At 46.2% G+C, this 27,948-nt stretch overlaps 3 protein-coding genes across 3 annotated transcripts; 2 read left to right on the top strand and 1 right to left on the bottom strand.

Moving 5' to 3' along the window:
• Window positions 1-661: 661 nt before the first annotated feature.
• RNF183 (ring finger protein 183) lies at window positions 662-1,784 on the top strand. Its single transcript, XM_058159564.1, has one exon. The coding sequence runs from the start codon at window positions 1,171-1,173 to the stop codon at window positions 1,756-1,758; it is 588 nt and encodes a 195-aa protein (XP_058015547.1). The 5' UTR covers window positions 662-1,170; the 3' UTR covers window positions 1,759-1,784.
• Window positions 1,785-4,430: 2,646 nt separating this feature from the next.
• PRPF4 (pre-mRNA processing factor 4) lies at window positions 4,431-24,792 on the bottom strand. The gene is made up of 15 exons (XM_058159430.1): window positions 24,698-24,792; window positions 22,692-22,742; window positions 22,136-22,313; window positions 20,260-20,446; window positions 20,080-20,167; window positions 19,131-19,210; window positions 18,195-18,288; window positions 15,488-15,582; window positions 15,013-15,071; window positions 14,769-14,892; window positions 10,065-10,154; window positions 8,229-8,351; window positions 7,613-7,720; window positions 6,242-6,360; window positions 4,431-5,121 (listed from the first exon to the last, which is right to left on the bottom strand). The coding sequence occupies exons 1-15, from the start codon at window positions 24,719-24,721 to the stop codon at window positions 4,928-4,930; spliced, it is 1,614 nt and encodes a 537-aa protein (XP_058015413.1). The 5' UTR covers window positions 24,722-24,792; the 3' UTR covers window positions 4,431-4,927.
• A 115-nt stretch (window positions 24,793-24,907) lies between these two features.
• CDC26 (cell division cycle 26) lies at window positions 24,908-27,122 on the top strand. Its single transcript, XM_058159431.1, has 2 exons — window positions 24,908-25,068; window positions 26,794-27,122. Exons 1-2 carry the CDS (start codon window positions 24,988-24,990, stop codon window positions 26,968-26,970), a joined length of 258 nt encoding a protein of 85 aa, XP_058015414.1. The 5' UTR covers window positions 24,908-24,987; the 3' UTR covers window positions 26,971-27,122.
• The last annotated feature ends 826 nt before the right edge of the window (window positions 27,123-27,948 follow it).

Here is a 27,948-nt window from a genome sequence, read left to right as displayed (position 1 = left end):
TGTACACAAGCTGTCATTTTTCGGTCGCCTGCAATGTATTATGTGGTGCATGGGGTGTTTTTAAGGTGCAAGAAGGAGGCCGTGTGTTCAATACAAGCGGAGTGAATGAGAAATTGAGCAAAAAAGGAGAAGGCAGTCTTCGACTTACGACCACCATTAGGCCTGCAACTTCTGTTGTTAAGCGAGCAGCACCGGATTTTGCAGCGAATCCCACGATTACGAAGTCAATCCAGCTTCCTCTATTGCTTCGGCTTGGGGGAAGCCGGCGACCGCAGGACCCTGGGAGGCTGGCAATTGTCGTTAAAAACATACCGGATTTGCCAAATGTCCGGATTTTGACCACTTGACCGCCGCAACGGTCGGTCATGTGAGAACTATTTGCAAGCCCCGTTTTTTTCCAGTGCCATTTGGACTCCGGATGCTCATGACGTCAAGGACTACCTGCGTACATTCGTGAGCAAACTGGAGAAACCGAGGGCGTCCCATTTATGTCTGTATCATGAGGGCTAGCAACTTTTAAAAAAAAAGAACCAAAACCCCCAAAGTGCACCTGTGCCACAAGCTTCCTTTCCGCCTCCTCCCTTAACTCTGCGGTCATATCATGGACTCTCGGTCCCCGGGGACAGCGGCTTGCCGTCTTTTGTAACGCATTACATCCTCCGATAGCGCCGTATAAATAGCAGCGTGCAATTCGAACATTCCCGGGAGATTTTTCACGCGCGCCCAGCTTTGCTTCTTATTCTAACTTCTCTCTTCCGTTTTATTTGTTTATTTTTTTTGCTCCAGCGATGGACTTGGTGCGCTTTAAGCCTGCCCAGCAATCCCACCCACTCCCAGGATGCTACGAAACTGGTCCGCCATGCTTCTGCTGGCTCGTGGGTAATATTGATAAACATCACGCTGCCGGAGAGACCGACCGACCAAGTCAGGGGAAGGAGGAGTCAAGTGGGGAATTAGTCTAGAATCTTTACGCGAGCACAAGAGGGGCAAAATCTAATCCCAATCTTGGGGTGCCGTTGAGCCTTATCTAGTCCGGGTGCAAAGCGCCAGTTTGGGAAGGTCCCTGTGAATCAGGCATGAGCGATAAAGTCGTCATTTGAACCCCTCAGATTTGGAGCAGTCTCGTTTACGCTTGACGGAACCGCTTCCGACTTTTCGAGCCGAATAGCCATGGCCAAAAACGTAGACCAGGAGCCAAGCTTGGTTGCCGAATGCCCGGTTTGCTGGAACGCTTACGATAACGTTTTCCGGACCCCCAAACTCCTACGATGCGGCCATTCCTTTTGCATCGAGTGCCTGGCGCACCTAAGCCTGATCGCCGCCACCCAGAACCAGCTGCCTTGCCCTCTTTGCCGCTCTCTGACCTTGCTGCCGGCCAACCAGCAGGTGACCGAACTGCCCACCAACCTCCCCCTCTTGCACAAACTGGGCCTGGAGCCCAACCACATCATCCTCGAAGGGCGGCAACTGTGCCTTAAGGAGCAGCGCAAGACCAGGTATTTCCTACGGCAACCCAGAGTCTACACCCTGGACCTGGGCGTAGACTCTGAACTCGGCACCCAGCCTTACCCCGAGAGCCCCCAGCCGGCGACGGTGGCCAGCACTCCCACCGGTCCTCGGCGTTCCCTTTTCCGAGAATGCATCCGGAACCCGCACCTTCGGATCTTCACGTACTTGATGGTCATTATCTTAAGCGTGACTTTGCTACTCGTCTTCTCCGTCTTCTGGACGAAAAACTTCTTCCCAGGTTTGGGATGAGGGAGAAGCAGATCTCGGAAACTTGATTTCGAGTTAATGTTGGGGGGTGGCAGGGGCTGCTCCGCGGGGCCTGGGAACGGAGGAAGCCGGAAAGTGTTTTTGGGAAAGGGGGATAAAGATCCTTTCCTAAAAAGGGAATTTGGGGATCAAGAAGGCAGGAGATATGATGGCTGCGATGACCGTTTGCCCAAGTCCAAGTCCTAAAGAGCGAGTTCTCACTGGCAGAGAGAACACACGACAGAATTTGTGAACGGCATTCCATACACCGTCCAATCCAGAGATCTTAAAACAGTTTTGTAATATTTGCTACCTTACCCTGATAGGGGAAAACAACAACAACAACAACCCACCCAGCACCAACAGATTAAGATCAAAGAGAGACAAGAGCCAACTTGTCTCCAGAAGTTGTAGGTGTTCCAACACGGGAGGTTTTTAAGAAGAGATTGGGCGACCCGTTTGTCTGAAACTGGCATATAGGGTTTCCTGCTTGAGCAGGGGGTTGGACTAGAAGACCTCGAAGGCCCTGTCCGAGTCTTTTATTATTCTGTTACAGCACTGAACGGAAAATCAAGCGCAAATCTGTCTTTTGTTCTTAAGATGTGGCAAAACACTTTTGTAAATGCAAAAGTGTAGACATGTATATGTGTGTGAAAGAAAGAGACAGACAGACACACACAGAGAGAGAGACAAACATAGAGAGAAACACACACACATACACTCACAGAGTGACAAGAGAGACACACACAGAGACGGAGAGAGTGAGTGACAAGAGACACACAGAGACACACAGAGAGAGAGAGAGAGACAAAGAGAGTGAGTGACAAGAGACACACACAGACAAAGACACAGACACACACAGAGATAGAGAGAAAGAGTGAGTGACAAGAGACACACAGACAGAGAGCGAGAGAGAGAGACACAGAGAGAGTGAGTGAGTGACAGAGACACAGAGAGACAGACACACAGAGAGAGTGACAGAGACAGAGACAGACAGAGATAGAGAGAGAGACACAGAGAGAGACAGAGACAGAGTGAGTGAGTGACAGAGACAAACACACAGAGAGAGAGAGAGTGACAGAGACAGAGAGACACAGAGAGAGTGACAGAGACAGAGAGACACAGAGCAAGAGAGACAGAGACACAGAGAGAGAGAGAGAGAGAGAGTGAGTGAGTGACAGACAGACAGAGATAGAGAGAGAGAGAGAGACACAGAGAGACACAGAGAGTGAGTGAGTGAGTGACTAGAGACACACACAGAGAGAGAGAGTGACAGACACACAGAGAGATAAAAGAGAGAGAGACAGCGAGAGAGACACAGAGAGAGAAATCAGAGAATCAAATCAAGCATATTAAAGAAATGTCTAATTTTTCCCCCCCTTCATCTGCTGGCCTGGTTGGTATCATTTATTTATTTAACGCTGCTCTTTTCGCTGTCCAAATATTACGAAGGTCCCGTGTACCTAGCAGATGCATTCATCCCTCATTGTAAAACTGTTTTGACCAAGGTTAGGGGCGGGTTTTTTCCCGTTTTTTTGTTTTTTTGTAGCCTAGCCAGTTCTGGAAACCTGGCCTGTTTGGTGTCTGATTCAGTGATATGGATACAGATGTGGGCTTAATCCAGCCACTGCATTGACGCTGCCACTGAATTACAACCGAAGGGGTTGAAATTAAATTTATTGAGGAGGGAAGGTGGCGGGAAGGAGTCCCAACTTTTGGTGGTCAGAAGGGACTTTCTCCTAAAGTTTTTTTTCCCCTGAATTGAGACAGGGAAAAGAAGGATCTGCCTGAAAAAGATTTAATTAGGAACATTTCCCCCCCCCCCAAGCTGTGTAGTCTAGGTTCCATTAAATTCCTGTGTGTCAGCGCATAAAGGAGAGAGCGAGAGAGAGAGAGAGAGAGAGAGAGAGCAAGCATGGAGAGAAGTTGCATAAACTGCTCAAAAATCATTGGGAAGTTTTTGATGCTCGGTTTCAGTTAGCAAATAATACTTTTAAAAAAAAGAAAAGAAAGTAAGACGGATTGCCTAGGGCACAGAAGTAGCCAGGGTTGCAAAAGAGGCTGAATTCAGACAAAAGGATGTTTGGCTTAATCTGTCCTTTGTTATCCGGGCTAGTATTTTCTATAACAGTTAAGTGGAAGGTGCTGGAAGAAAAAAAAACCTCTGTTTTTTTTAAAAACAACAACAACAAAAGGGGTTAAAACCGCACTGGTGTTTTTCAAGGGGTGTTTGGTGTTTTCAAGATAAGACCTGCTGTTTGTATTTATATTTGTATATTTGCTAACCTGGCCTAAAGAAAAGGAAAGGAAAGGGAAGGGAAGGGAAGGGAAGGAGAAAGGAAGGGAAGGGAAGGAAAGGAGAAGGGAAGGGAAGGGAAGGGAAGGAGAAAGGAAGAGAAGGAGAAAGGAAGGGAAGGGAAGGGAAGGAAAGGAAGAAGGGAAGGGAAGGGAAGGGAAGGAAAGGAAAGGAAAGGAAAGGAAAGGAAGAAGGGAAAGAAAGGAAAGGGGAGGAAAGGAAAGGAAAGGAAGAAGGGAAGGGAAGGGAAGGAAAGGAAAGGAAAGGAAGGGAAGGGAAAGGATAGAAGGAAGGAGCTGTTGGTCCTTAGTCATTAAACAAGCGGCTGTAACGCGAGGATTGCCTGTACAAGCCATCAGGCACTACGTTAAAAAGACAAACAGCAGACAAGGGAACCAGTGGAGGCTTTGAAACAGAAGCAGCCACTTTGCTTTAATACACTTATTTTTTTTGTAAAGTCTCTGCCCAACAGAGAAAAGGACCCCCCTGATCCCAAACCGAAAGGTCCAAAGAGGTCCTATTGGAGGGGACCCTCGGATCTGTCAGGAGCGTGTCCGTCCAAGATCAGCAAAAACAGGGTTAGCCGTCAACCTTTTATCCCCCGGGTTTGAAAAGTATGCGGGGGGGGGGGGGATATTCTTATAATGGCGAGAATCTGGAGCCCGTCGGAGAGGGAAGGAGGAGTTATAAAAAAATAAAATAAAATACAGTCTCAAATGAAAAGTTTCCTCGGACGCGGCCGGCACAGGAGGAGGAAGCGGATGGACTCTGCAGGCCAGTTGTGAGCGGATTTTTCTCCCCCCCCACCGACATAAAAGCAGGCTCCCCCCTCCCCAGTGATGTGAGAAGGGGTTACGGAGGGTGGGAATACCCTGCTTATTCTGCCATCCATAGCTTGAAGGTCCGGTCGTAGGAGCAGGTGGCGATCAGCTGCCCGTCCATGGAGATGTCCAAGCCCATCACTTTGCCCTCGTGTCCGGCTAAGGTCTTCAAGGGAGACCAACCCGGGTGGGTCCACACCTTGGCCGTGTTGTCGTAGGCTCCGGTCAGCAGGAAGTTGCCGTGATTGGCTGGAAGGAAGGAAGCACAAAGACAAAAAAACGATCCATGGGGAGGCTCCGAGAGAGAGAGAGAGAACCGATCTCGCGGGGGAATGGGCCGCTCTCGCCAGCAGCTAAAAACAGGAATGGGGAGGGAGAGGAGAGAATGAGGGCGAGGGAGGGAGGGAAAACTTAATGGTGATTGGAAGATGGTTGTTATAATTGTTGTTATTATCGTCATCTAATTTGTAATCCCACCTTTATTTTTATTTTTTATAAATCGAGGTGGGGGACATGTTCGCCACACCTTCTTCCTCTTTATTTTCCTCACGTAACAGAGATGGGTTGGGGTGGGATGGAAGGACTAGACAAAAAGTCACCCAGCCGGCTTTCATGGCTAAGGCGGGACTAGAACTCACTGTCTCCTGGTGATTGGCCCAAAGTCACCCAATTGCCTTTCATGCCTAAGGCAGGATTAGAACTCACTGTCTCCTGGTGATTGGCCCAAAGTCACCCAGCCGGCTTTCATGGCTAAGGCGGGACTAGAACTCACCGTCTCCTGGGGATTGGCTCAAAGTCACCCAGCCGGCTTTCATGGCTAAGGCGGGACTAGAACTCACCGTCTCCTGGGGATTGGCCCAAAGTCACCCAGCCGGCTTTCATGGCTAAGGCGGGACTAGAACTCATCGTCTCCTGGTGATTGGCCCAAAGTCACCCAATTGCCTTTCATGGCTAAAGTGGGACTCACTGTCTCCTTCTTTCTAATCCAAAATTTTAAGAACTTTTAAGACATTTTCAGGTCTCCAGAAGGGATCCGCCACTCTGCTGGGAGGTGTTTTTTTTTTTTTTCCAACCTGAAGTTTAACCTACATTTCCAAGGGCTTCACTCCCCCAACTCTTAAGCCAGTTTGATGTGAGGCCGCTACGCTTTTCTTAAGATCAGGCAAAGCTGGCTGGGTGATGCCCCTAGGGGCAAGCTAAGATGGCTTAAAAGAACCAGTGGGAAGCTGTCCCACCGCCCTCAAATCTTAGCCCCATCCGTGAGGCTGTCAGCAGTTCCCAAAAGTCGATGCTTGGGGGTTTTCAGAGCCCAGATTTTAGGCTCCTGGGAGGGGGGGAGCGGGCAAGAGACCGCGATGGTGAGGCTTACGTTCGAATTTCACTCCGGTGATCAGATTCTGATGGGCGGGGATGGTGTAAATGCACCTCCTCTGGCGAAGGTCCCAAACTTTGCAGGTGTTGTCTCCACTGCCAGTGGCGATGTGATACCTACGAATGGTGGGGGGGGTGGGGGGAGAGAAGGAGGAAGAAGAAGAAGAGGGAAGCTGGGGCTTATACTTAGCAGAGATGGAGTGGCAAGAGCAATATATTAGACTTATATATCCTGCTTTTCAGTGCTTTTACAGCCCTCTCTAAGCGGTTTACAGAGTCAGCCTCTTGCCCTCCCAAGAATTGCAATACTGCATTCGTACCACCGCACACCATGGATGGATGGAAAGGAAGGAAGGAAGAAGAGGGAAGGAAGGAAGGAAGGAAGGAAGGAAGGAAGGAAGGAAGGAAGGAAGGAAGGAAGGAAGGAAGAAGGAAGGAAGGAAGGAAGTAGGGAGGAAGGAAGGAAGGAAGGAAGGAAGAAGAGGGAAGGAAGGAAGGAAGGAAGGAAGGAAGGAAGGAAGGAAGGAAGGAAGGAAGGAAGGAGCAATAGCATCAGCCCTGAGACTTATATACTGCTTCACAGTGCTTTACAGCCCTCTCTAAGCGGTTTAGAGTCAGCCTCTTGCCCCCAACAATCTGGGTCCTCATTTTAACGACTTTGGAAGGATGAGGGAGGGAGGAAGAAGGAAAGGAGGAAGGAAGAAGGGAGTGAGGGAGGAAGGAAGGAAGGAAAGAGAAATGAGAGGGAGAGAAAGAAGGAAGGGAAGTTAGCAATAGCCCTTAGACTTATATACCGCTTCACAATCTAAATTTAAGTAAAGGATGGGAGGGAGGGAAGGAGGAATAGCAGTAGCTCTTAGACTTATATACCGCTTCACAGTGCATTCCAGCCCTCTTTAAGCGGTTTACACAGTAAGCCTCTTGCCCGCAGCCATCTGGGTCCTCATTTTACCGACCTTGGAAGGACGGAAGGCTGAGCCAACCTGGAGCCTGGGGAGATTCGAACTTGGCAGTTAGCCTGCAATACTGCATTCTAACCACTGCACACCAAGGAAGGAAGGAAGAAGGAAGGAAGGAAGGAAGAAGGAAGGAAGGAAGGAAGAAAGGAAGAGCAATAGCACTTATATACCGCTTCACAATGCTTTTACAGCCCTAAGCAGTTTACAGAGTCAGCCCATTGCCCCCAACAATCTGGGTCCTCATTTTACCAACCTTGGAAGGACGGAAAGCTGAGCCAACCCCGAGCCTGCTGAGATTCGAACTGCCAAATGGCAGGCAGCCGGCAGTCAGCAGGAGTAGCCTACAGTACTGTACTCTAACCACTGCGCCACCGTGGAAAGACGAAGGAACCAACGCTAAGGTCTCTTACCCGTTCGGGGAAAAGCTGACCCCGTAGATCTCTTTGAGATGACCTTCCAAGAACATGATGCAACGTCCGGTGCGCAGGTCCCAGACGCGGCCAAAGGCATCCAAACCACTTGGGGAAAAAAAAAAAATGTCAGATAAACTTACAACAATTTGTGTCCTGAAGTTATAACGACACCGAAAAAAGTGACTTAGGACCGTTTTTCACACTCATGACGGTTGCAGCATTCCCACCCCCCGCGGTCACGTGATCCAAATTCGGACGCTCGGCAACGGACTCCTATTTATGACGGTGGCCGCCGTGATCCCCACTTGCAACCTTCCCAGGAGATTTCCAATAGGCCAAGTCGACGGGGGAGGCCAGATTCGTTCAACGACCGCCTGGCTCACTTAAAACGGCCGCGGCGATTTGCGTGACCGCCACGCCGAAGAGGTCGTGAAATTAGAGGCACTTAAGAACCGTCTGGCTTAGCAATGGAGATTCTGGTCCTGGTGGAGGCCGTAAAGCAAGGACGCCCTGCAGGAGGGTTCCTAAATGAAGGCCGGCTTTAGCCTACCCGCCTGGAGTGGGATCCCCATTCGGCCAACGAACGCCTTGGCACAAAGGTTGAGGGGCTTACCCGGTGCCGGCTAAGGAGCCATCCCCATGGAAGGCGATGTCGTAGACTCCTTTGCTGTGTCCTTCCTGGTGGAGAATCTCCTCTTGGGCTTCCAGGTCCCACAAACGCCAGGAATGGTCATAGCTACAGCGGGAGGAATAAGGAAGGTTCACCTGGCAGATCTTATAGAGGTCCAGCAAGTCTTCCCCCCACAGGGTAGAAGTCTCAGTGCTAGCTCTCTCTCTCTCTCACTCTCTCTCTCTCTCTCTCTCATCTATCTATCTATCTATCTATCTATCTATCTATCTATCTATCTATCTATCTATCTATCTATCTATCTATCTACCTACCTACCTACCTACCTACCTATCTCTATCCATATCTATCTATCTATCTATCTATCTATCTATCTATCTATCTATCTATCTATCTATCTATCTATCTATCTATCTATCTATCTATCATCTCTCCCTCCTTATCTATCTATCTATCTATCTATCTATCTATCTATCTATCTATCTATCTATCTATCTATCTATCTATCTATCTATCTATCTATCTATCTATCTATCTATCATCTCTCCCTGCCTCTCTATCATCTATCTATCTATCTATCTATCTATCTATCTATCTATCTATCTATCTATCTATCTATCTATCTATCTATCTATCTATCTATCTCCATCCATATCTATCTACCTACCTACCAACCATCTCTCTTCAATCCATCCATTATCTGCCTATCCATTGAGTATCTCTCCCTATCTCTCTATCCATCCATCCATCCATCTATGTCTCTCTCTCTCTCTCCATCCACTCACTGTCTATCTGTATGTCTATCTAATCTATCATCAATCTATTATCTCTCTCTCCCCCCCCCCATCTAGATCTGAACTCTGGTTGTGCAGTGGTTGGAATACAGTATTGCGGGCAAATTCTGCCCAGAGCCAGCAGTTCGATCCTGACCGTCTCAAGATTGACTCAGTCTTCCATCCCTCCGAGGTGGATAAAATGAGGACCCATATTGTTGGGGGCAAGAGGCCGACTCTGTAAACCGCTTAGAGAGGGCTGGAAAGCACTGGAAAGCAGTATATAAGTAAGTGCTAGTGCTCTGTCTGTCTATCCATCCGTCCATCTGTTCGTTCCATCCATCCATCCATCCATCCATCCATCCATCCATCCATCCATCCATCCATCCATCTATCTGCCGTGGTGGCCCAGGGCTTAGAATGCAGCATTGCAGGCTGACTCTGCGCACTGTCAAGAGTTCAATTCTCACCCACTCAGGCTGACTCAGCCTTGCATCCTGCCGAGGTGGATAAAACGAGGACCCAGATTGTTGGGGGGGCAAGAGGCTGACTCTGTAAACCGCTTAGAGAGGGCTAGAAAGCACTGTAAAGCAGTATATAAGTAAGTGCTAGTGCTCTGTCTGTCTGTCCATCCGTTCCTTCCATCCATCCATCCATCTATCTATCTGCCGTGGTGGCCCAGGGCTTAGAATGCAGCATTGCAGGCTGACTTTGCGCACTGTCAAAGAGTTCAATTCTCACCCACTCAGGCTGACTCAGCCTTCTATCCTTCCGAGGTGGATAAAACGAGGACCCAGATTGTTGGGGGGGCAAGAGGCTGACTCTGTAAACCGCTTAGAGCGGGCTGTATAAGCACTGTGAAGCGGTACATAAGTCTAAGGGCTATTGCTATTAAGCCGGTCAGGAATAATTATAGATACTACCTTTCCTCAACCGGTTGCCCTGGGACCACAAATCCCAGAATCCTCAGCTAGCTGGGGAGTGACAATTTCAATCCTCCCTCCCTCCCTCCCATTTGGCAGAGGGAGAGAGAGAGAGACCGTCTTACCATGTGGTGCCCAAAAATCTGCCAGAGGGATGCCAAGTGACCCGAGCCACTCTCACCGTGTGACCTTCTATATCAGCCACTGGTTCGTCGCTGAAAGAAACCAAGAATGCCCCATTAAAACTCAAATGACACCAAGAAGGTGCAGAAGCAATCGAGGGAGGGGAGGGCGGCAGCATCCCATGCTCAAAGCTCGTCATCAATGTGGGTTTTTACAAATTTTTGATGCCTGCAAGCACACACGCCTTATCGGCACACCTGTAGCGGATCTTGGCAAAGAGGGGTCAAAACTGTGGGATCCTTGGTGGTCTGTGGAGGCTTGGTGGTTTTCTTGCAGCTATTTTGTAACCCAAATAGGTAACAGCATCAGTGCTAGAAGTAGGGTGTGGGAGGAGGAGGAGGTGGTCCTTGATGCTCTCTGAGCTTGGTTGTTTTCTTGCAGATGTTTCATTACCAAACTAGGTAACAACATCAGTGCTAGAAGTAGGGTATGGGGAAGGAGGAGGAGGGGGAAGAATAGGAGAAGGGGGAGGAGGAGGAGGAGGAAGACTGTGAGTTCCTTGGTGCTCTCTGAGCTTGGTTGTTTTCTTGAAAATGTTTCATGACCCAAATAGGTAACAGCATCAGTACTAGAAGAAAGTAGGGTAAGGAGGAGGAGGAGGAGGAGGAAGACTGTGAGGTCCTTGGTGCCTCTGAGCTTGGTTGTTTTCTTGAAAATGTTTCGTTACCCAAATAGGTAACAGCCTCAGTGCTAGAAGAAGTAGGGTATGGAGGAGAAGGAGGAGGAGGAAGAGGAGGAGGAGGACAACGACTGTGGGGTGTCCTTGGTGCTCTCTGAGCTTGGTTGTTTTCTTGAAAATGTTTCGTTACCCAAATAGGTAACAGCATCAGTGCTAGAAGAAAGTAGGGTAAGGGGGAGGAGGAGGAGGAGGAGGAGGAGGAGGAGGAGGAGGGGGAGGAGGAGGTGGTCCTTGATGCTCTCTGAGCTTGGTTGTTTTCTTGCAGATGTTTCATTACCAAACTAGGTAACAACATCAGTGCTAGAAGGAAGTAGGGTATGGGGAGGAGGAGGAGGGGGAAGAATAGGAGAAGGGGGAGGAAGAGGAGGAGGAGGAAGAGGAAGACTGTGAGATGCTTCGTGCTCTCTGAGCTTGGTTGTTTTCTTGAAAATGTTTCATGACCCAAATAGATAACAGCCTCAGTGCTAGAAGGAAGTAGGGTATGGAGGAGAAGGAGGTGGAGGAGGAAGCAGCTGTGAGATGCTTCGTGCTCTCTGAGCTTGGTTGTTTTCTTGAAAATGTTTCGTTACCCAAATAGGTAACAGCCTCAGTGCTAGAAGGAAGTAGGGTATGGAGGAGAAGGAGGTGGAGGAGGAAGCAGCTGTGAGATGCTTCGTGCTCTCTGAGCTTGGTTGTTTTCTTGAAAATGTTTCGTTACCCAAATAGGTAACAGCATCAGTACTAGAAGAAAGTAGGGTAAGGAGGAGGAGGAGGAGTACTGTGGGTCCTTGGTGCTCTCTGAGCTTGGTGGTTTTCTTGCAGATGTTTCGTTACACAATTTAGGTCACGTCAGTTCTAGAAGGGAGAGGAGTGGGGTGGAGGTTGTGGAGTGGAGGAGGAGGAGAAGAAGAAGTGGGAGAAGAGGAGGAGGAGGAGGACTGTGAGGTCCTTGGTGCTCTCTGAGCTTGGTGGTTTTCTTTTAGACGTTTCATTACCCAACTAGGTAACATCATCAGTGTTAAAAGGAAGTAGGGTATGGGGGAGGAGGAGGAGGGGGAAGAATAGGAGAAGGGGGAGGAAGAGGAGGAGGAGGAGGAAGACTGTGAGGTCCTTGGTGCTCTCTGAGCTTGGTTGTTTTCTTGAAAATGTTTCATCACCCAAATAGGTAACAGCATCAGTGCTACAAGGAAATGGGGTATGGAGGAGAAGGAGGTGGAGGAGGAAGCTGTGAGATGCTTCGTGCTCTCTGAGCTTGGTTGTTTTCTTGCAGACGTTTCATGACCCAAATAGATAACAGCCTCAGTGCTAGAAGGAAGTAGGGTATGGGGGGGGGAGGAGGAGGAGGAGGAGGACTGTGAGATGCTTCGTGCTCTCTGAGCTTGGTTGTTTTCTTGCAGACGTTTCATGACCCAACCGGATGCCCCCTAGCCCTGAATACCCAACGCTAAATAACTTTTCTGTTGAACAGGGAGGGCAGCTCGGCCTCCTCAGTTGTAGCAGCTTGGCAGCAATTCCAGCCAGCGCCGCTCACCAGCCTGTTCCGCGTTGCCTAGTGCTGGCTCAGCAACGTCGGGAGGGCTGCAAATTCTGGAATGCAAACTGAGGTCATCAGCAGAATGTGGCAGCAACCACTCTCCGTTCCTGCGGTGGGGTGTTTAGCCTGCAATGTTACTGGGATCCAGTCTCATGTATTATTTATGGCAGGAGTCATATTTTTAAGGAGCCAGAGAACTGTAGGAACTTCTGGCATGATTTAGGCCTGTTTTTTGGTGTGTGTGTGTATGTGTATCCCAACTTTATTGTCAAGGTGGTGAACATGTCCAACATACCTTTGTCTTCCTATTTTTCCCCACAACAACAACAACAACAATATCCCTGTGAGGTGGGTTGGGCTGAGAGAAAGAGGGACTGGCCCAAAGTCACCTAGCCAGCTTTCATGCCTAAGGCAGGACTAGAACTCACTGTCTCCTAGTGACTGGTCCAAAGTCACCCAGCCGGCTTTCATGCCTAAGGCAAGACTAGAACTCACTGTCTCCTAGTGACTGGTCCAAAGTCACCCAGCCGGCTTTCATGCCTAAGGCAAGACTAGAACTCACTGTCTCCTAGTGATTGGTCCAAAGTCACCCAGCCGCTTTCATGCCTAAGGCAGGACTAGAACTCACTGTCTCCTAGTGACTGGTCCAAAGTCACCCAGCCGGCTTTCATGCCTAAGGCAAGACTAGAACTCACTGTCTCCTAGTGACTGGTCCAAAGTCACCCAGCCGGCTTTCATGCCTAAGGCAAGACTAGAACTCACTGTCTCCTAGTGACTGGTCCAAAGTCACCCAGCCGGCTTTCATGCCTAAGGCAGGACTAGAACTCACTGTCTCCTGGTGATTGGCCCAAAGTCACTCCGATGGCTTTCATGCCTAAGGTAGGACTAGAACTCACTGTCTCCTAGTGACTGGTCCAAAGTCACCCAGCCGGCTTTCATGCCTAAGGCAGGACTAGAACTCACTGTCTCCTAGTGACTGGTCCAAAGTCACCCAGCCGGCTTTCATGCCTAAGGCAAGACTAGAACTCACTGTCTCCTAGTGACTGGTCCAAAGTCACCCAGCCGGCTTTCATGCCTAAGGCAAGACTAGAACTCACTGTCTCCTAGTGACTGGTCCAAAGTCACCCAGCCGGCTTTCATGCCTAAGGCAGGACTAGAACTCACTGTCTCCTGGTGATTGGCCCAAAGTCACTCCGATGGCTTTCATGCCTAAGGTAGGACTAGAACTCACTGTCTCCTAGTGACTGGTCCAAAGTCACCCAGCTTTCATGCCTAAGGCAGGACTAGAACTCACTGTCTCCTAGTGACTGGTCCAAAGTCACCCAGCCGGCTTTCATGCCTAAGGCAGGACTAGAACTCACTGTCTCCTAGTGACTGGTCCAAAGTCACCCAGCCGGCTTTCATGCCTAAGGCAGGACTAGAACTCACTGTCTCCTAGTGACTGGTCCAAAGTCACCCAGCCGGCTTTCATGCCTAAGGCAGGATTAGAACTCACTGTCTCCTGGTGATTGGCCCAAAGTCACTCCAATGGCTTTCATGCCTAAGGTAGGACTAGAACTCACTGTCTCCTAGTGACTGGTCCAAAGGCAGGACTAGAACTCACTGTCTCCTAGTGATTGGCCCAAAGTCACTCCGATGGCTTTCATGCCTAAGGCAGGACTAGAACTCACTGTCTCCTAGTGACTGGTCCAAAGTCACCCAGCCGGCTTTCATGCCTAAGGCAGGATTAGAACTCACTGTCTCTTAGTGACTGGTCCAAAGTCACCCAGCCGGCTTTCATGCCTAAGGCAAGATTTGAACTCACTGTCCCCCGCTTTCAAATCAGGCACCTTAACCACTAAACGAAACTGACTCTCATTTTTGATTTCACGCAAGGTTCTGTTTTTCTTTCTTTATTCTATCCTTCCTTTTCTTTCATCAGGTGTGCCGGCCGCTAAATTAGGGGCACAAACTTTGAAAAGCAAATTAGCCTTTTTCTTACCAGCAAAACTGAACTGGGAGCTGCCGGGAGTTGTTTGCCACAGAAATCCCATCCCATCCAATCCATAAGATAAAGGTTCCCCTTGCACGTACGTGCTAGTCGTTCCCGACTCTAGGGGGCGGTGCTCATCTCCGTTTCAAAGCCAAAGAGCCAGCGCTGTCCGAAGACGTCTCCGTGGTCATGTGGCTGGCATAACTCAACGCCAAAGGCGCACGAAATGCTGTTACCTTCCCACCAACGGTGGTCCCTATTTTTTCTACTTGCATTTTTTAAAGTGCTTTCGAACTGCTAGGTTGGCAGAAGCTGCGACAAGGAATGGGAGCTCATCCCGTTACGCGGCGCTAGGGATTCGAACTGCTGAACTGCCGACCTTTCGATCGACAAGTTTGGCGTCTTACCCACTAAGCCATCATGTCCCTCTATCTATACTGAGGCTTTATTGGAAATAGCAGATGAGAAAAGTCCGCACGTACCTTTCCAGACTCCACAGCTTGACAGAGCCGTCGGCAGCGCAAGACGCCAGATTGACGTCCTTCTTGTCCAATGAGATGGTGGCTTTGGGGTGGAAGACGATGGCGCCAACGTTGGTGTTATGCCCTTAGGGGGAAGCGAGAAAGCTGTCAGTTGGAATCGCGATACCCCGGGATTTGCTTGCCCGGTTCTAAACCCAGGCTTTGTTTGGGATTGTGGGTGGAGGGGAGGGGAGAGATGTGGTACCTCGCAAAGTGAGGATGAGTTTGCAGTCTGGCACTGACCATATCTTGCAGAGGCCGCTCCTGGGGGCCGAAAGAAAGGAGACCACAAGGAAAAGATTAGGACTCTTCGCTGCTCTAAATTATTCGCGCTCAATGTCTTCAAAGCTCGCCTCTTTGCACATGGAATGTTTTTTTTTTTACTAGAGGCCTCTACTTTTTTCCCTCACAGTTATTCGTGGCCACTAATAAAGCAATAATCCATTAAACTAAAGAATAACAACTGTAACTAGAGAGGAATACCACCCACGCATCATGAAGGTGCGTAGAACCTAATAAAAATGCAGATGATCTGGAATCACTTGCAGATTTAGGCCGATTCTCTAAATGTCAGTGTTTTTTTGTGTTTTTTTAAACTGGGTAACCCCTTCAGCCATTCATTTGCCCTCTCTTGCCTGAGGGGACCCCCACCCCCCAAAAGACAACAAAATCCTTCTTACCAACAGGCTGTGGCCAAGAATTTGGAGTTGGAACTGAAGTGACAAAAGGAAATAGGACGGTCGTCCCCAATTTGGCTGCAGAAGTTATTCAGAGACTGTAAATGAAACCATGCCAAGAGGATTAAGCTGCCAATTCTTTCCAAAGAATTATTTATATATATATATATATATATATTGCTGTGTATGATATGCCATATGCTAAATCATAAATGATAATCTTTCAAAAGGATTTAAAAGGAGGGAGGGAGGTCAGGCGTGGCGAGGCAAAGAGAAGAGAAGAGAAGAGAAGGGAAGGGAAGGGAAGAGAAGAGAAGAGAAATAGGAAGAAGAAAAGTTCCTGAACGCTTCCTGTTACATCCTCAAAACCATTTATTGAAGGACTTGGAAGGCAGAATTTTTAAAATTTTATGCAGGTAGTTTGTGACTTACTAATAAAAGGTTTTTATTTTTTTAAACAAACAAACATATAAACAATACATCCTTAATCATTCAGTGTTTCCTCTGAGCGCATATTTTGTATCTTTTACTCCCTCCTCCATCATTTTCGTATTATATTTCTATCATACCTTTATATTTTCAATTAGATTGTTACATCATTCTTCCCAAATTTCTTATGTTTATATTAATTCATCAATTATCTAAATTTTTTATATGTATAGCTCTTCTCTAACCATTGATATAATTGCCCCCTACTTTAAAATACTCCGATTCTTCCTTTTCTTTAATTACCAATGTTAATCTATTCATTTCTGCACGTTCCAATATTTTCTTAATTATTTATTTATATATATATATATATATATATATATATATATATATATATATATATATATATATATATATATATATATATATATATATATATGCGTAAAATTTTCTCCGCGGGAGAAAACCCGAATAACCAAAGACCTACATACAAATACCCGTGAAAACCTCAGAAAACATATATATATTGCTAGTCTGTGTATAATATGCCATATGCTAAATCATAAATGATAATCTTTCAAAAGGATTTAAAAGGAGGGAGGGAGGTCAGGCGTGGCGAGGCAAAGAGAAGAGAAGAGAAGAGAAGAGAAGAGAAGAGAAGAGAAATAGGAAGAAGAAAAGTTCCTGAACACTTCCTGTTATATCCTCAAAACCATTTATTGAAGGATTTGGAAGGCAAATACTAATAAAAGGTTTTTATTTTTTTAAACAAACAAACATATAAACAATACATCCTTAATCATTCAGTGTTTCCTCTGAGCGCATATTTTGTATCTTTTACTCCTTCCTCCATCATTTTCGTATTATATTTCTATCATACCTTTATATTTTCAATTAGATTGTTACATCATTCTTCCCAAATTTCTTATGTTTATATTAATTCATCAATTATCTAAATTTTTTATATGTATAGCTCTTCTCTAACCATTGATATAATTGCCTCCTACTTTAAAATACTCCGATTCTTCCTTTTCTTTAATTACCAATGTTAATCTATTCATTTCTGCACGTTCCAATATTTTCTTAATTACTTCTCCCTCTACAGGGATTTTCTCTGGTTTCCAATTTTGCGCAAATACAATTCTCGCTGCAGTTGCAATCTGTATACTCAAATAAGTATTCTCTTTACTATATTTCTCTGGCAAGATACCGAATAGGAACAGCTCAGGTTTTATTTCAATACGTGTTGTAAATGTTGTACCTTGATGAACGTATCTTTTCTTTTATGTACACTGAGAGCATATGCACCAAGACAAATTCCTTGTGTGTCCAATCACACTTGGCCAATAAAAATTCTATTCTATTCTATTGTTGTAACATTTCCTCTAGCTGTGTTCTAATTTTAATCTAGTAGTTCTATGCTTCTGGACATGTCCACCATATATGATAATACGATCCTGGTACCTGATAGCATTTCTAGCATTTAGCTCAGTGGTAGTCAACCTGGTCCCTACCGCCCACTAGTGGGCGTTCCAGCTTTTATGATGGGCTGTAGGGGTTTTGTCCGATACTGAAGCACTTTCCTTTTTTTTTTTTTAAATTTAATTGACTTTTTAAAAAAAATTCATAGCATTATTTAAAAACATTTTCATTAAGTTTTCATAAAATTCCCCGTGACAATTTTAAATTTCTGAAAATATACTATTTAGTTTAGTTCACGTTACATAAGTGAAACTAAATGGTAAGTAATTATTATTATATGCTTTAACTTGCTGTAACTCTGCTTTATTTATTTATTATTTACTTATTATTTACATTTTTATACCGCCCTTCTCCGAGGACTCAGGGCGGTGTACAGCATAGATAAAACATAAGTACCAAAAAATTTAAAATACAATATTCATTAAAAATCTAATTCGATAGGCTGAGTATTTAAAATAAGAGTATAAAATTTTAAATAAATTAAACCCCTTAAAAACCCCACTAACAAACCCACAATTAAAATTTATCATTAGGCCAGCCCTGCTTGGTGAAAGAAAAAAGTTTTGAGCTCGCGCTTAAAGGTCCGAAGATCGGGCTTTATAAATTTTATAAAGTAAAATTACTTCCCTACTTTATAAATCACCATTACTGTGGAACCGGTGGGCGGTTAGAAAATTTTACTACTAACAGAGATACAAAAGTGGGCGGTAGGTATATTTAGCTATTTATCTTTAATTGTTGTTGACTTGAGATCAACAATTGAGCCCCACAGAGAGACACACACACACACACCGCTCACCCTTAAAGATTTGTGAAGCTCTTGTTTTTGGGATGTTCGTGTGGCTTCGGGGACCTCCTTAAACCATCGGGCTTCGTCCAGGCGCTTCACTGCCCTACACAAGGAGAGAGAGAAATGTGTTACACATCTAAGAAGATTTTTGTAGCTCAGGGTTGAACTGAGCGGTGCTTTCAGAGCTGGGTTGTTTTCTTGCAGACATTTCATGACCCAACTAGGTTGTCGTGTCCCACTCCCCCCTCCGACGACCGGGTCTAGGAAGTCCGTATCAAGTGTGGCCACGAAGCCTCTGCAGCTTTGCCAAATTCCTTTCAGATTTCTCAGGGCAGGCAGGAATCCAAGTTGTGACTTCAGCAAACCAGATGAGACTTTGCTTGACTCAAGGTTGGAATGGTCCTTTATATAGGCTGTGGGGTGTGGCTCCATGACTCAGCATTTATCCAGGCCTGCCCCTCCCTTCCTTCTGCTGACGTTGCCTCTCAGATCTGCGGAAGCGAGGATCCTCCCACTGTGAATTCTCTTCCGCTTGATCTGCTGTCGGTAATTCCAGCACGTGGCTGGCTCCCTGCTCACACGCTGTAGGAGTGAGGTTTGCTTGTTCATTCCTGACATCCTGTCCGGGCATGGGGCCAGGGCCGGGGGCTGGAGGCATGACAGGCCGTTCATCTTCATTATCAGACTCGGAGTCTGGTAGCAGGCCCGGTTGGAGACGGGAGGGGCCCGGCTGAGGAGAGGAGGGAGGACGAGGCACAACATAGGTGATAGGAGGGAGAGAGATTTATAAGGGGGGGAGGGAGGAGGAGGAGGAAGACTGTGGGCTATTTGGTGCTTTCCGACCTGTGTTGTTTTCTTGCAGACGTTTTGCTACCTAGCTAGGTAACATCATCAGTGTTAGGAGGGAGTGGGGTTTTGCTCTCTCCCTTCCACTAATAGTCTTACCGGGGAAGGGAGTAGTTTGCGATCCAGAGCCTCGCCGTCTTCAAGGTGGTTGGCCCTTCGTGGTACCAAGTTTGCTGATACTAAGGAAGACGAATTGCGAAAAGACGTGAAGACACATAGCCAACCCTTTTTTCCCCCAGAAATGAGGTGACCCGTAATGATGGCTTTCCCACAGAGGATTCTTATGTATTTCCACCCTTCCTGGAAAATCACGAGTCGAGTTTAATTCTAACTCAGTTAATTGCTAATGATTTAGGCACAAATCAAAACTCTCGAAAGTGATTGTTCTTTTATATAGGCGTTTCAGGGGTGAAATCCGACCGGTTCGGACGAACCGCTAGGGATTATGGGCATCAGTTCGCCGAACTGGTAGTAATTACCCCTCCTTGGCCCCCCCCCACTCACGCCCGGCCGGTTGCCGCTCACCTCTTCCAGCCGCTCAATATTCAATGTTAAATGCAGCAGACAGAATGCTAACTTTTCTCCCTCCATTCACAATGGAGCTGCTGCAGCCAGGAGGGAGGGGGACGGGGGGGGGGAACAGCTGGAATGGAGTTTTTTTGTGAAAGGCAGGAAAATGGGGAAGGGGATTTTCCTGCCTGTCATCCATTCCTTAATCTCAGCACAGACTGAGGGAAGGGTGGTAGGCAGGAATATCCCCCTCCCCATATTCCTGCCATTGGCGACAAGGAGTGGCTGGGAGGGGAGGGGCCGGTGAGGAGTCCCTCGATGTGAGTGATGTTGAGATGGCCACGCCCACCCAGTCACATAACCTCCCCACCCACAACAAGCCATGCCCACAGAACCGGTAGGGTAAATTTTTTTAATTTCACCCCTGATGCGTTTGGCATAATGGAAATACCGCAAGGAGGAGACAAAGAACACAAAAAGTTATTTAAAATGGTTAGCCCTAAATGCGATTCGAGAGCAGCCTGCATAACAAACTCACCTCTTCTTTGGACTTCTTAGATTTCTCATCGTCTTTCTTGGTTTTCTTCAAGGCGTCGGGACCAACGACCGAGAGGATATTCCGTAGCCTGGCAAGGAAGGAAATGTCGACGTGAAAACGCTTTTTAAATTGACAAAAGAAAAGGAGGGTCACGTTCAATTTAAATACATCGGCTCTCACCTCTCTCTCCTTTCCGCTGGCCCTTCCCCGAACAGCGTTATGGGTTCTCCGAGCGCTCGTAAGCAGGCCTTGACTTCGGAGTCATCCGTGGAAACGTTGATTTGCCTCGCCCGCTTCCGCCGCTCAAATTCGGCCAGGACTTCTGCTTGACGTTCACTGATGTGGTCTTCCAGGTCAAAAACTTCCCCTAGCCCGGAGGAGAAATTCAGTCTTGGTGGTTTGAAAATTTTTTCCTGCACCATGGTGGGGGAGGGGGCATTTTCGCCCTCCCCAGGCTCCAGAGGCTTTCCTCAAGCCTCCAGGAAGGCAAAAAAGGCTTCCCCCGGGCTCCAGAGGCTGGAAATGGGCCTGTTTCCGGACTTCCGGTAGGCCCGTTGTCAGGGTTCCAAGGAACACCCCCAACGAAATAAAGCTCTGAGGCTTGAGGTTCCTCAACGTTCCAATTTATTAGAGATGTCATGTTGGCACAGCTGGGAAAACCCCAAACTGAAAGCTTCCAGGTTTTCCACCCCCAGTTGGCAGTTCACAGCCCTGCCTCACACCCACAAGTTCATCACATTGTCCAATCAACTCTTCACACTCAATTGGATACAAACTTTAGGCAGTCTCCGTCAGACGCAGGATGTCCTTGAATACGGAATGTTGTTATGACTAACTTTCTACCGCTCCAACAACAACCCCCTCCCAACTTCCCCAGCTAAAACATGTGGCATTTAAGAAGCAAGAAAGAAAATTGCCTTCCAAAACTGACACCCGTTCTTCACCCTCCCAGAGCCTCGGTGCGGGCCCTGCACTTACCTCACATCCAAAACGGGCTGCGTGGAGACTGCTGGGAGGGGCGGGGTGGGCAGGGTCAGCCAGTCCTTGCAACTACCGGTTCGGCGAACCAGATGTAAAATTATCATCCGGTTCTCCCGAACTGGTCCAAATCGGCTGAATCCCACCCCTATCTCAGGCATCCTGTGTTGTGGCCTGTCGGCTGCCAGCAGAGCTAGTCAGACAAGGGGGAGGGGAAGCCTGAGCCAGCTTCGGAGCTTGTGGAAGGGTCTGATGAGGAAACAGCATCAGAGACAGATGCAGAGCCGGGACCTTCTGTCTGCCCTGCCAGGTGGAGAAGCAGCTGTCTTCAGGGCCTGAGCTGAGTGAGGGGGAGGAACAGAGGGGGCCCATCCCAGATGCACATAGAGAGGAGAGGAGAGCAATGGAAGGCAATAAGCCGGCTCTCAGGGCAAAAGAAGTTGTAGACACTAGCCTGACTCTCCCTGGCTGGGAAATAAATAGTAGGGGTTTGGGAACGGCCTGCTGTCGGAGACAACTGTTTTTTCCAACGCGCATCAATCAAGTCGGATTCCTTGGCCGGAACCAGGTTTGTGGGGATTAATTGCTTTGTATATGAGTCTCCCTGCTGGGAAATAATTGGGAGTGGATTTGGCCTCCAATCGGTATGAAAAGGGACCTTTTCTCCTTGTTTTAATCATTGAAAGGATTTTGTATCTTGAGTTCTCGTGTAAACAGGGACCATCCGGGCCCTGTTTCAGAAGGGGAAAAAGACTCTGTGACTAATTATTTTTGGTTCTGTCTATCCAACCTGAATAAAGCCTGTTCCTGCCCTCTTTTTTTTAAAAAAACAACAACAGAGGTTTGTTTTACTCGTAAGTGGTTCCTCATTGCTTGCGAAGGCTGGGTCAGAACATTGGAAGCTAGAAAGCTATGTACTGTGTACTGGGATGGGAAATAGGAAACGACAGGTGACAAAGACCAGAGAAACTGTATACTCCACTGTACGTTTCCTATAATAAACCCAAAGGACGGAAGAAGAAAAAAAAAACACCACACCAAACTTTGGGGTGCTTTTGCTAGGTGGGCATCTTCTTACCGGTGGAGATATTGATGTTGCCAGCCTCAATGGCTGCTTTGACAGCTTCTTTGCCCATCATCCCCGACTCCCCCTTCAGGATCCGTTCGCGCTCTTTCTCCTCCAGGCTCCCGTAGAAAATGGGGGCTTTCTTAGCAGGAGGGGCATCTCCATCATCGGACGCCTTCGTTTTTGTCCCCTGCGAAGAAAACCAAGGCGTGACGATCCGGGGTTGTTGCCACAGGGCAAATCCTGAGCCCGAAGGGGATGATGGGAGTTGTAGTCCAGCATCCCAGCACGTTGACGGCAGACTCCACCTCCTTCCCCACCCCCTTGCTCTCCACCCATTCATCTTCTAAATTATCACATTGATGTGATTCTTGTTGTGGTTGTGTGTGTGTCTTTTTTTTAAAAAAAAAAACCACCTGGATTTGACCGGCAGCATGCGATATGGGCCACGCTGAACCGAATTCACACTGGCCATGGTAGATGCACTATATACCCGCTATATACCGTCACAAAATGCCACCCCCCAAAATTGCGATGCGGGGCCCCAAATACAAACTAGCCAACCTACAGTGTCAAGAGTGCGAAAACGGAGCCTCTCGCGTGGATTTTGGTGACTTCCCTGCCATGACAAATGAAGCAAAGAATTATACCTGTCATCTAGACCTACGTTCGTAATATTTTAGATTTTTATGTTTCGTATTTTGTACTTTCGCCTCCTGTGTCTTTCCAGATAGTCCTCGACTTAAAGCAGCTCATTTGGTGACCGTCTGAAGTTTTTTTTTATTTTTTATTTAAATTTATATCCCACCCTTCTCCAAAGACTCAGGGCAGCTTACAGTGTATAAGGCAATAGTCTCATTCTATTTGTATATTTACAAAGTCAACTTATTTCCCCCCCCCAACAATCTGGGTCCTCATTTTACCTACCTTGCCGGGCTTGAACCTGCAGTAATTGCAGGCTGCTGTGTTCTAATAACAGGCTTCTAACAGCCTGAGCTATTACGGCTATTATTAAGTGACCGTTTTTCATACTTACAACCGCTGTGGTCACGTAATCAAAATTCAGAGATTTATGACGGTTGCGGAGTCTTGGGCTTATGTGATCCCCCTTTTGGGATCTTCTGACAAGCAAAGTCAATGGGGAAGCCAGATTCACTTAACAACGGTGTGATTCACTTAACAACGGCGGTGATTCACTCAAAAACCTGTGGCAAGGAAGGTCGCAAAATGAGGCAAAATTAATTTAACTGCCTCACAATTGGGCTCAATTGTGGTCGTTAAGTCGAGGACTACCCGCATTGAAACAGGAAGGGAACGGGTCGTAGGATAAATAAACCTCGTGTCCCCGTTCACTTTGTTGTTGTATTATTCTGCTTCTGTTTTAATTTTTCTTTTATTGCTGTCAGCTGCCTGGAGTAGCCCCAGGGTGAGACAGGCGGCAAACAAATTTAACGAATGAAAGCAATACAATAAATAAAATAATAATAATAATAGCAATATTCAAATAGTAATAATAGTAGCAATAATAAAATAGTAATAGTAATAAAAGTAGTAATAGTAATAATAGTAATAGTAGCAATAATAGTAATAAAATAAATAACAGTACTAATAATAATAAATAAATAATAGTAATAATAGCAATAATAGCAATAATAAAATAGTAATAGTAATAAAATTAGTAATGGTAGTAGTAATAGTAATAGTACTAATACTAGTAATACTAATAATAAAATAAATAAGAGTACTAATAAATAAATAAGTAATAATAGCAATAATAGTAATAAAATACTAATAGTAATAAAATTAGTAATGGTAGTAGTAATAGTACTAATACTAGTAATACTAATAATAAAATAAATAAGAGTACTAATAAATAAATAAGTAATAATAGCAATAATAGTAATAAAATACTAATAGTAATAAAAGTAGTAATGGTAGTAGTAATAGTAATAGCAGTAATAATAGTAATAGTAGTAATAAAACCGCCCTGAGTCCCTTGGGAGATAGGGCAGTATAAAAATGCGATTAAATAAATAAATAAATAAAAATAAATAATAAGAGTACTAATAAATAATAATAGTAATAATAAAATAGCAATAGTAATAAAAGTAGTAATAGTATGAATAGCAATAGTAGTAACAATAGTAATAGTAGCAGCAATAATAATAATAATAGTAATAGTAGTAATAAAATAATAATAAATAATAACAACAACAGTACAATAAATAAATAAATAAATAAATAATAAATAAATAAATAAATAACTAAAATTCTTAGCAGCCTCCTGCTTATGATGATGAATGAAGGCGGGTGAGGATAAGAGGAGGATGGGGGGGGGAAGCTGTATAACCCCCGCCGTTGGAAAGGCCCCTTTATCCAGCCTGGGCCTGAATGTCCCTGGCTGTGGACAATGGGCACTGTAGTCCGAAGTTTGAAAAGTAACGGTCGGAAAGAAGAAGAGGAGGAGAGTTATTTCTTTGGTTCCGTTTCGTTTTATTCTCGTAAAGAAGCGCAGCCCCTTTCCCAGCTAAACAGAGCGAGCCCACCCACCCACCCACCCCGCTTTTGACCCACCGTGGAGCCCCTCGGCAAAGCCATCGCCGCCCCTCACAGCCGGTCCGGCAGGATAAAGTGGAACTTCCTAGAAGCACTTCCGGGGCAACGACCTTGCGCTGCTTCTCTCCACATCCGGCGGGGGTGCCTGAGCCAATGGCGTCTCCGCAGGCGAGTCGGCCGCTCTAGGCGAAAGGCCGGTCTCTATGACGCGTTTCCGGCAGGCGGAGCGGGGGGGGGAGAGAGGGTTGGGAAGGGAAAGGTGTTGCGCATGCGCACCTGGAGGAGCCGCTGGACCGGCCAGCGGGAGGATGCTGCGGAGGAAGCCGACCCGGCTGGAGCTGAAGCTGGACGACATCGAGGAGTTCGAGGGGGCCCGCAAGGAGCTGGAGGTAGGTGGTGGTGGTGGTGGTGGTGGGGGTCCCCAGCCGGAGCCTGTTCCTGCTCCCTTTAAAAAAGGAAGAAAAAAAAAAGACCTGGGAGCACTCTGCCCATGCTCAGAGGCGCTCTGTCCATGGGGAATGCTTTTAAAGTGCTTTCAAGGAAGTGGGGATGAGAAAAACAAAATTGGCTTTGCTTTCTGTAGGGAAACGGCCGCGCTGATGGCCTAGGAAAATTCTGCACGTGCTCAGAGGCAGCCTTTCCCCAAGGATCTGCACTTTTTGGCAGTCCAGATACATTTTATCTATCCATCTATCCACCCGCCCATCTACCTACAGTATCTGTCCTTCTGTCTATCATGTCTATCTATCCATCTATGTCTGTCTATCCATCTGTATCTATCTGTCAATCATCTATCTATCCATCCATCTATCTATCCATCCTACCCTCAAAACGACGCTATAGAGCACTGCACACCAGAACAACTAGACACAAGAACAGTTTTTTCCCGAAGGCCATCACTCTGCTAAACAAATAATTCCCTCAACACTGTCAGACTATTTACTGAATCTGCACCAATCTCTTTCCACTTATGACTGTATGACTATAACTTGTTGCTGGCAATCCTTATGATTTATATTGATATATTGATCATCAATTGTGTTGTAAATGTTGTACCTTGATGAACGTATCTTTTCTTTTATGTAACACTGAGAGCATATGCACCAAGACAAATTCCTTGTGTGTCCAGTCACACTTGGCCAATAAAATTCTATTCTATTCTATTCTATTCTGTCTGTCTATCCATCTGTATCTATCTATCTATCCATCTATTATGTCTGTCTATCCATCTGTATCTATCTGTCAAGCATCTATCTATCCATCCATCTATTATGTCTGTCTATCCATCTGTATCTATCTATCCATTATGTCTGTCTATCCATCTGTATCTATCTGTCAATCATCTATCTATCTATCTATCCATCCATCCATCTATTATGTCTGTCTATCCATCTGTATCTATCTGTCAATCATCTATTTATCTATCCATTATGTCTGTCTATCCATCTGTATCTATCTGTCAATCATCTATTTATCTATCTATCTATCCATTATGTCTGTCTATCCATCTGTATCTATCTGTCAATCATCTATCTATCCATCCATCCATCTATTATGTCTCTATCCATCTGTATCTATCTGTCAATCATCTATTTATCTCTCTATCCATCTATTATGTCTATCCATCTGCATCTATGTCAATCATCTATCTATCTATCTATTATGTCTATCCATCTGTATCTATCTATCATCTTTCATCATCTATCTATATCTATGTATGTATCATCTATCTATTATGTCTATCGATCTGTCTGTCTTTCCGTATCCATCTATCATGTCTATTTATCATGTCTATCTATCCATCCATCCATTCACCCGCCCACCCACCTACAGTATATCTATCTATCATGTCCCTCTATCATCTATCTATCCATCCACCTGCCTACCCACCCACCTACAATATGTCTGTCTTTCTGTCTGTCTATCCATCCATCCATCCATCCATCCATCGTCTATCTATCATTAAGTGTTGTAAATTTTGTACCTTGATGAACGAATCTTTTCTTTTATGTACACTGAGAGCATATGCACCAAGACAAATTCCTTGAGTGGCCAATAAAAATACTATTTTATTGTGTTTGCCGAAGTATCTGTCCCTTCTTGGTTTTTTGCAGACGCATAAAAAGCAGCGTGAAGAGGTGGACATGGTGGCAACCAATGACGGCGAAGGAGCCCTGGCATTGAACCCCGATCACAAGAGCTGGGAGCAGGTGATTCACGACCGGATCGGCTACAAACCGCAGCCTAAACCCAGCAACCGTTCGTCGCAGTTTGGGAATTTCGAATTCTAGAGCGATGGGGTTGGAGCCTGGTTGTGCCGCCATCTCCCCGCGAAGCACGCTTAAGGGAAGATTATGGCAAGCTGATTTACGATGAGGACAGATGGAGCCATTAAGGATTTTATCCTTCTGGAAGATAAAAGACTTTTCTATTCTCTAAAGAATGAGGTTGTGTCCTTTTGTTTCCCCCGCCATCAGACACCCTCCTGCCCTGGATATCTTTTACTTAAATCTCCCATTTGCAACCAGGGGCCTTAAATCTTTCAACAGCAATATTAAGATTCTGGCAGAGCTGTCCAAGCATAACTTCTGCACGCAAACATTTCCAAATGTCACTATTGGGGGAATTTTGCATCCTGTAGCCATCCTCAATAGGAGAAAGGTGTTTATTTCGATAATGCCACCTGCGCGGTGTGGGGCAGACCCTCCTCCTCCTCCTCCTCCTCCCTCCTCCCATCATCTTAAGGATGAACTCCTAGACTTGCCTTTCCCTAGACGTGATTTTGCTACTGCAGTTAGCTTATTTTCCTCACCGTGCATTGCGCCCAAGGGTGAAATGTAAAATTTGTTACTACCAGTTCTGTGGGCTTAGCTTGCAGGGGTAATGTAACTGGGTGGGCATGGCCAACTTTATCTCTCTCTCTCTGTGTATACCTTTAAAAGCATTTTTTCTACCTCTTCGGCCAAAGAGCTGGTAGAAAAAATGCTTTGAAAGGGTTCTGACGATCCCAGCTGAGCCGCGTGTTCATCAGTTTTGTTTTTTTTTACTTTTAAAAGAATTTTTTGGCCGAAGAGAAAATGCTTTTAAAAGTAAAAAAAAAAAAACAATCTCTGATGATCGCACAGCTCAGCTGGGCATGTGGGGGGGGGGGCAGGGATTTTTGCTACCGGTTCTCCAAACCACCCGCCGCCATCACTACCGGATCGGGCAATCCGGTCCGAACCGGGAGCATTTCACCTCTGAATGTGCCCCTTTCTAATGCCGGACGG

This window comes from Ahaetulla prasina, chromosome 16, assembly GCF_028640845.1.
Source record: "Ahaetulla prasina isolate Xishuangbanna chromosome 16, ASM2864084v1, whole genome shotgun sequence".
Classification (NCBI taxonomy): Eukaryota; Metazoa; Chordata; class Lepidosauria; order Squamata; family Colubridae; genus Ahaetulla; species Ahaetulla prasina.
Note: the sequence above shows the minus strand (reverse complement) of the source record. Positions and strands in the feature narration are given on the sequence as shown.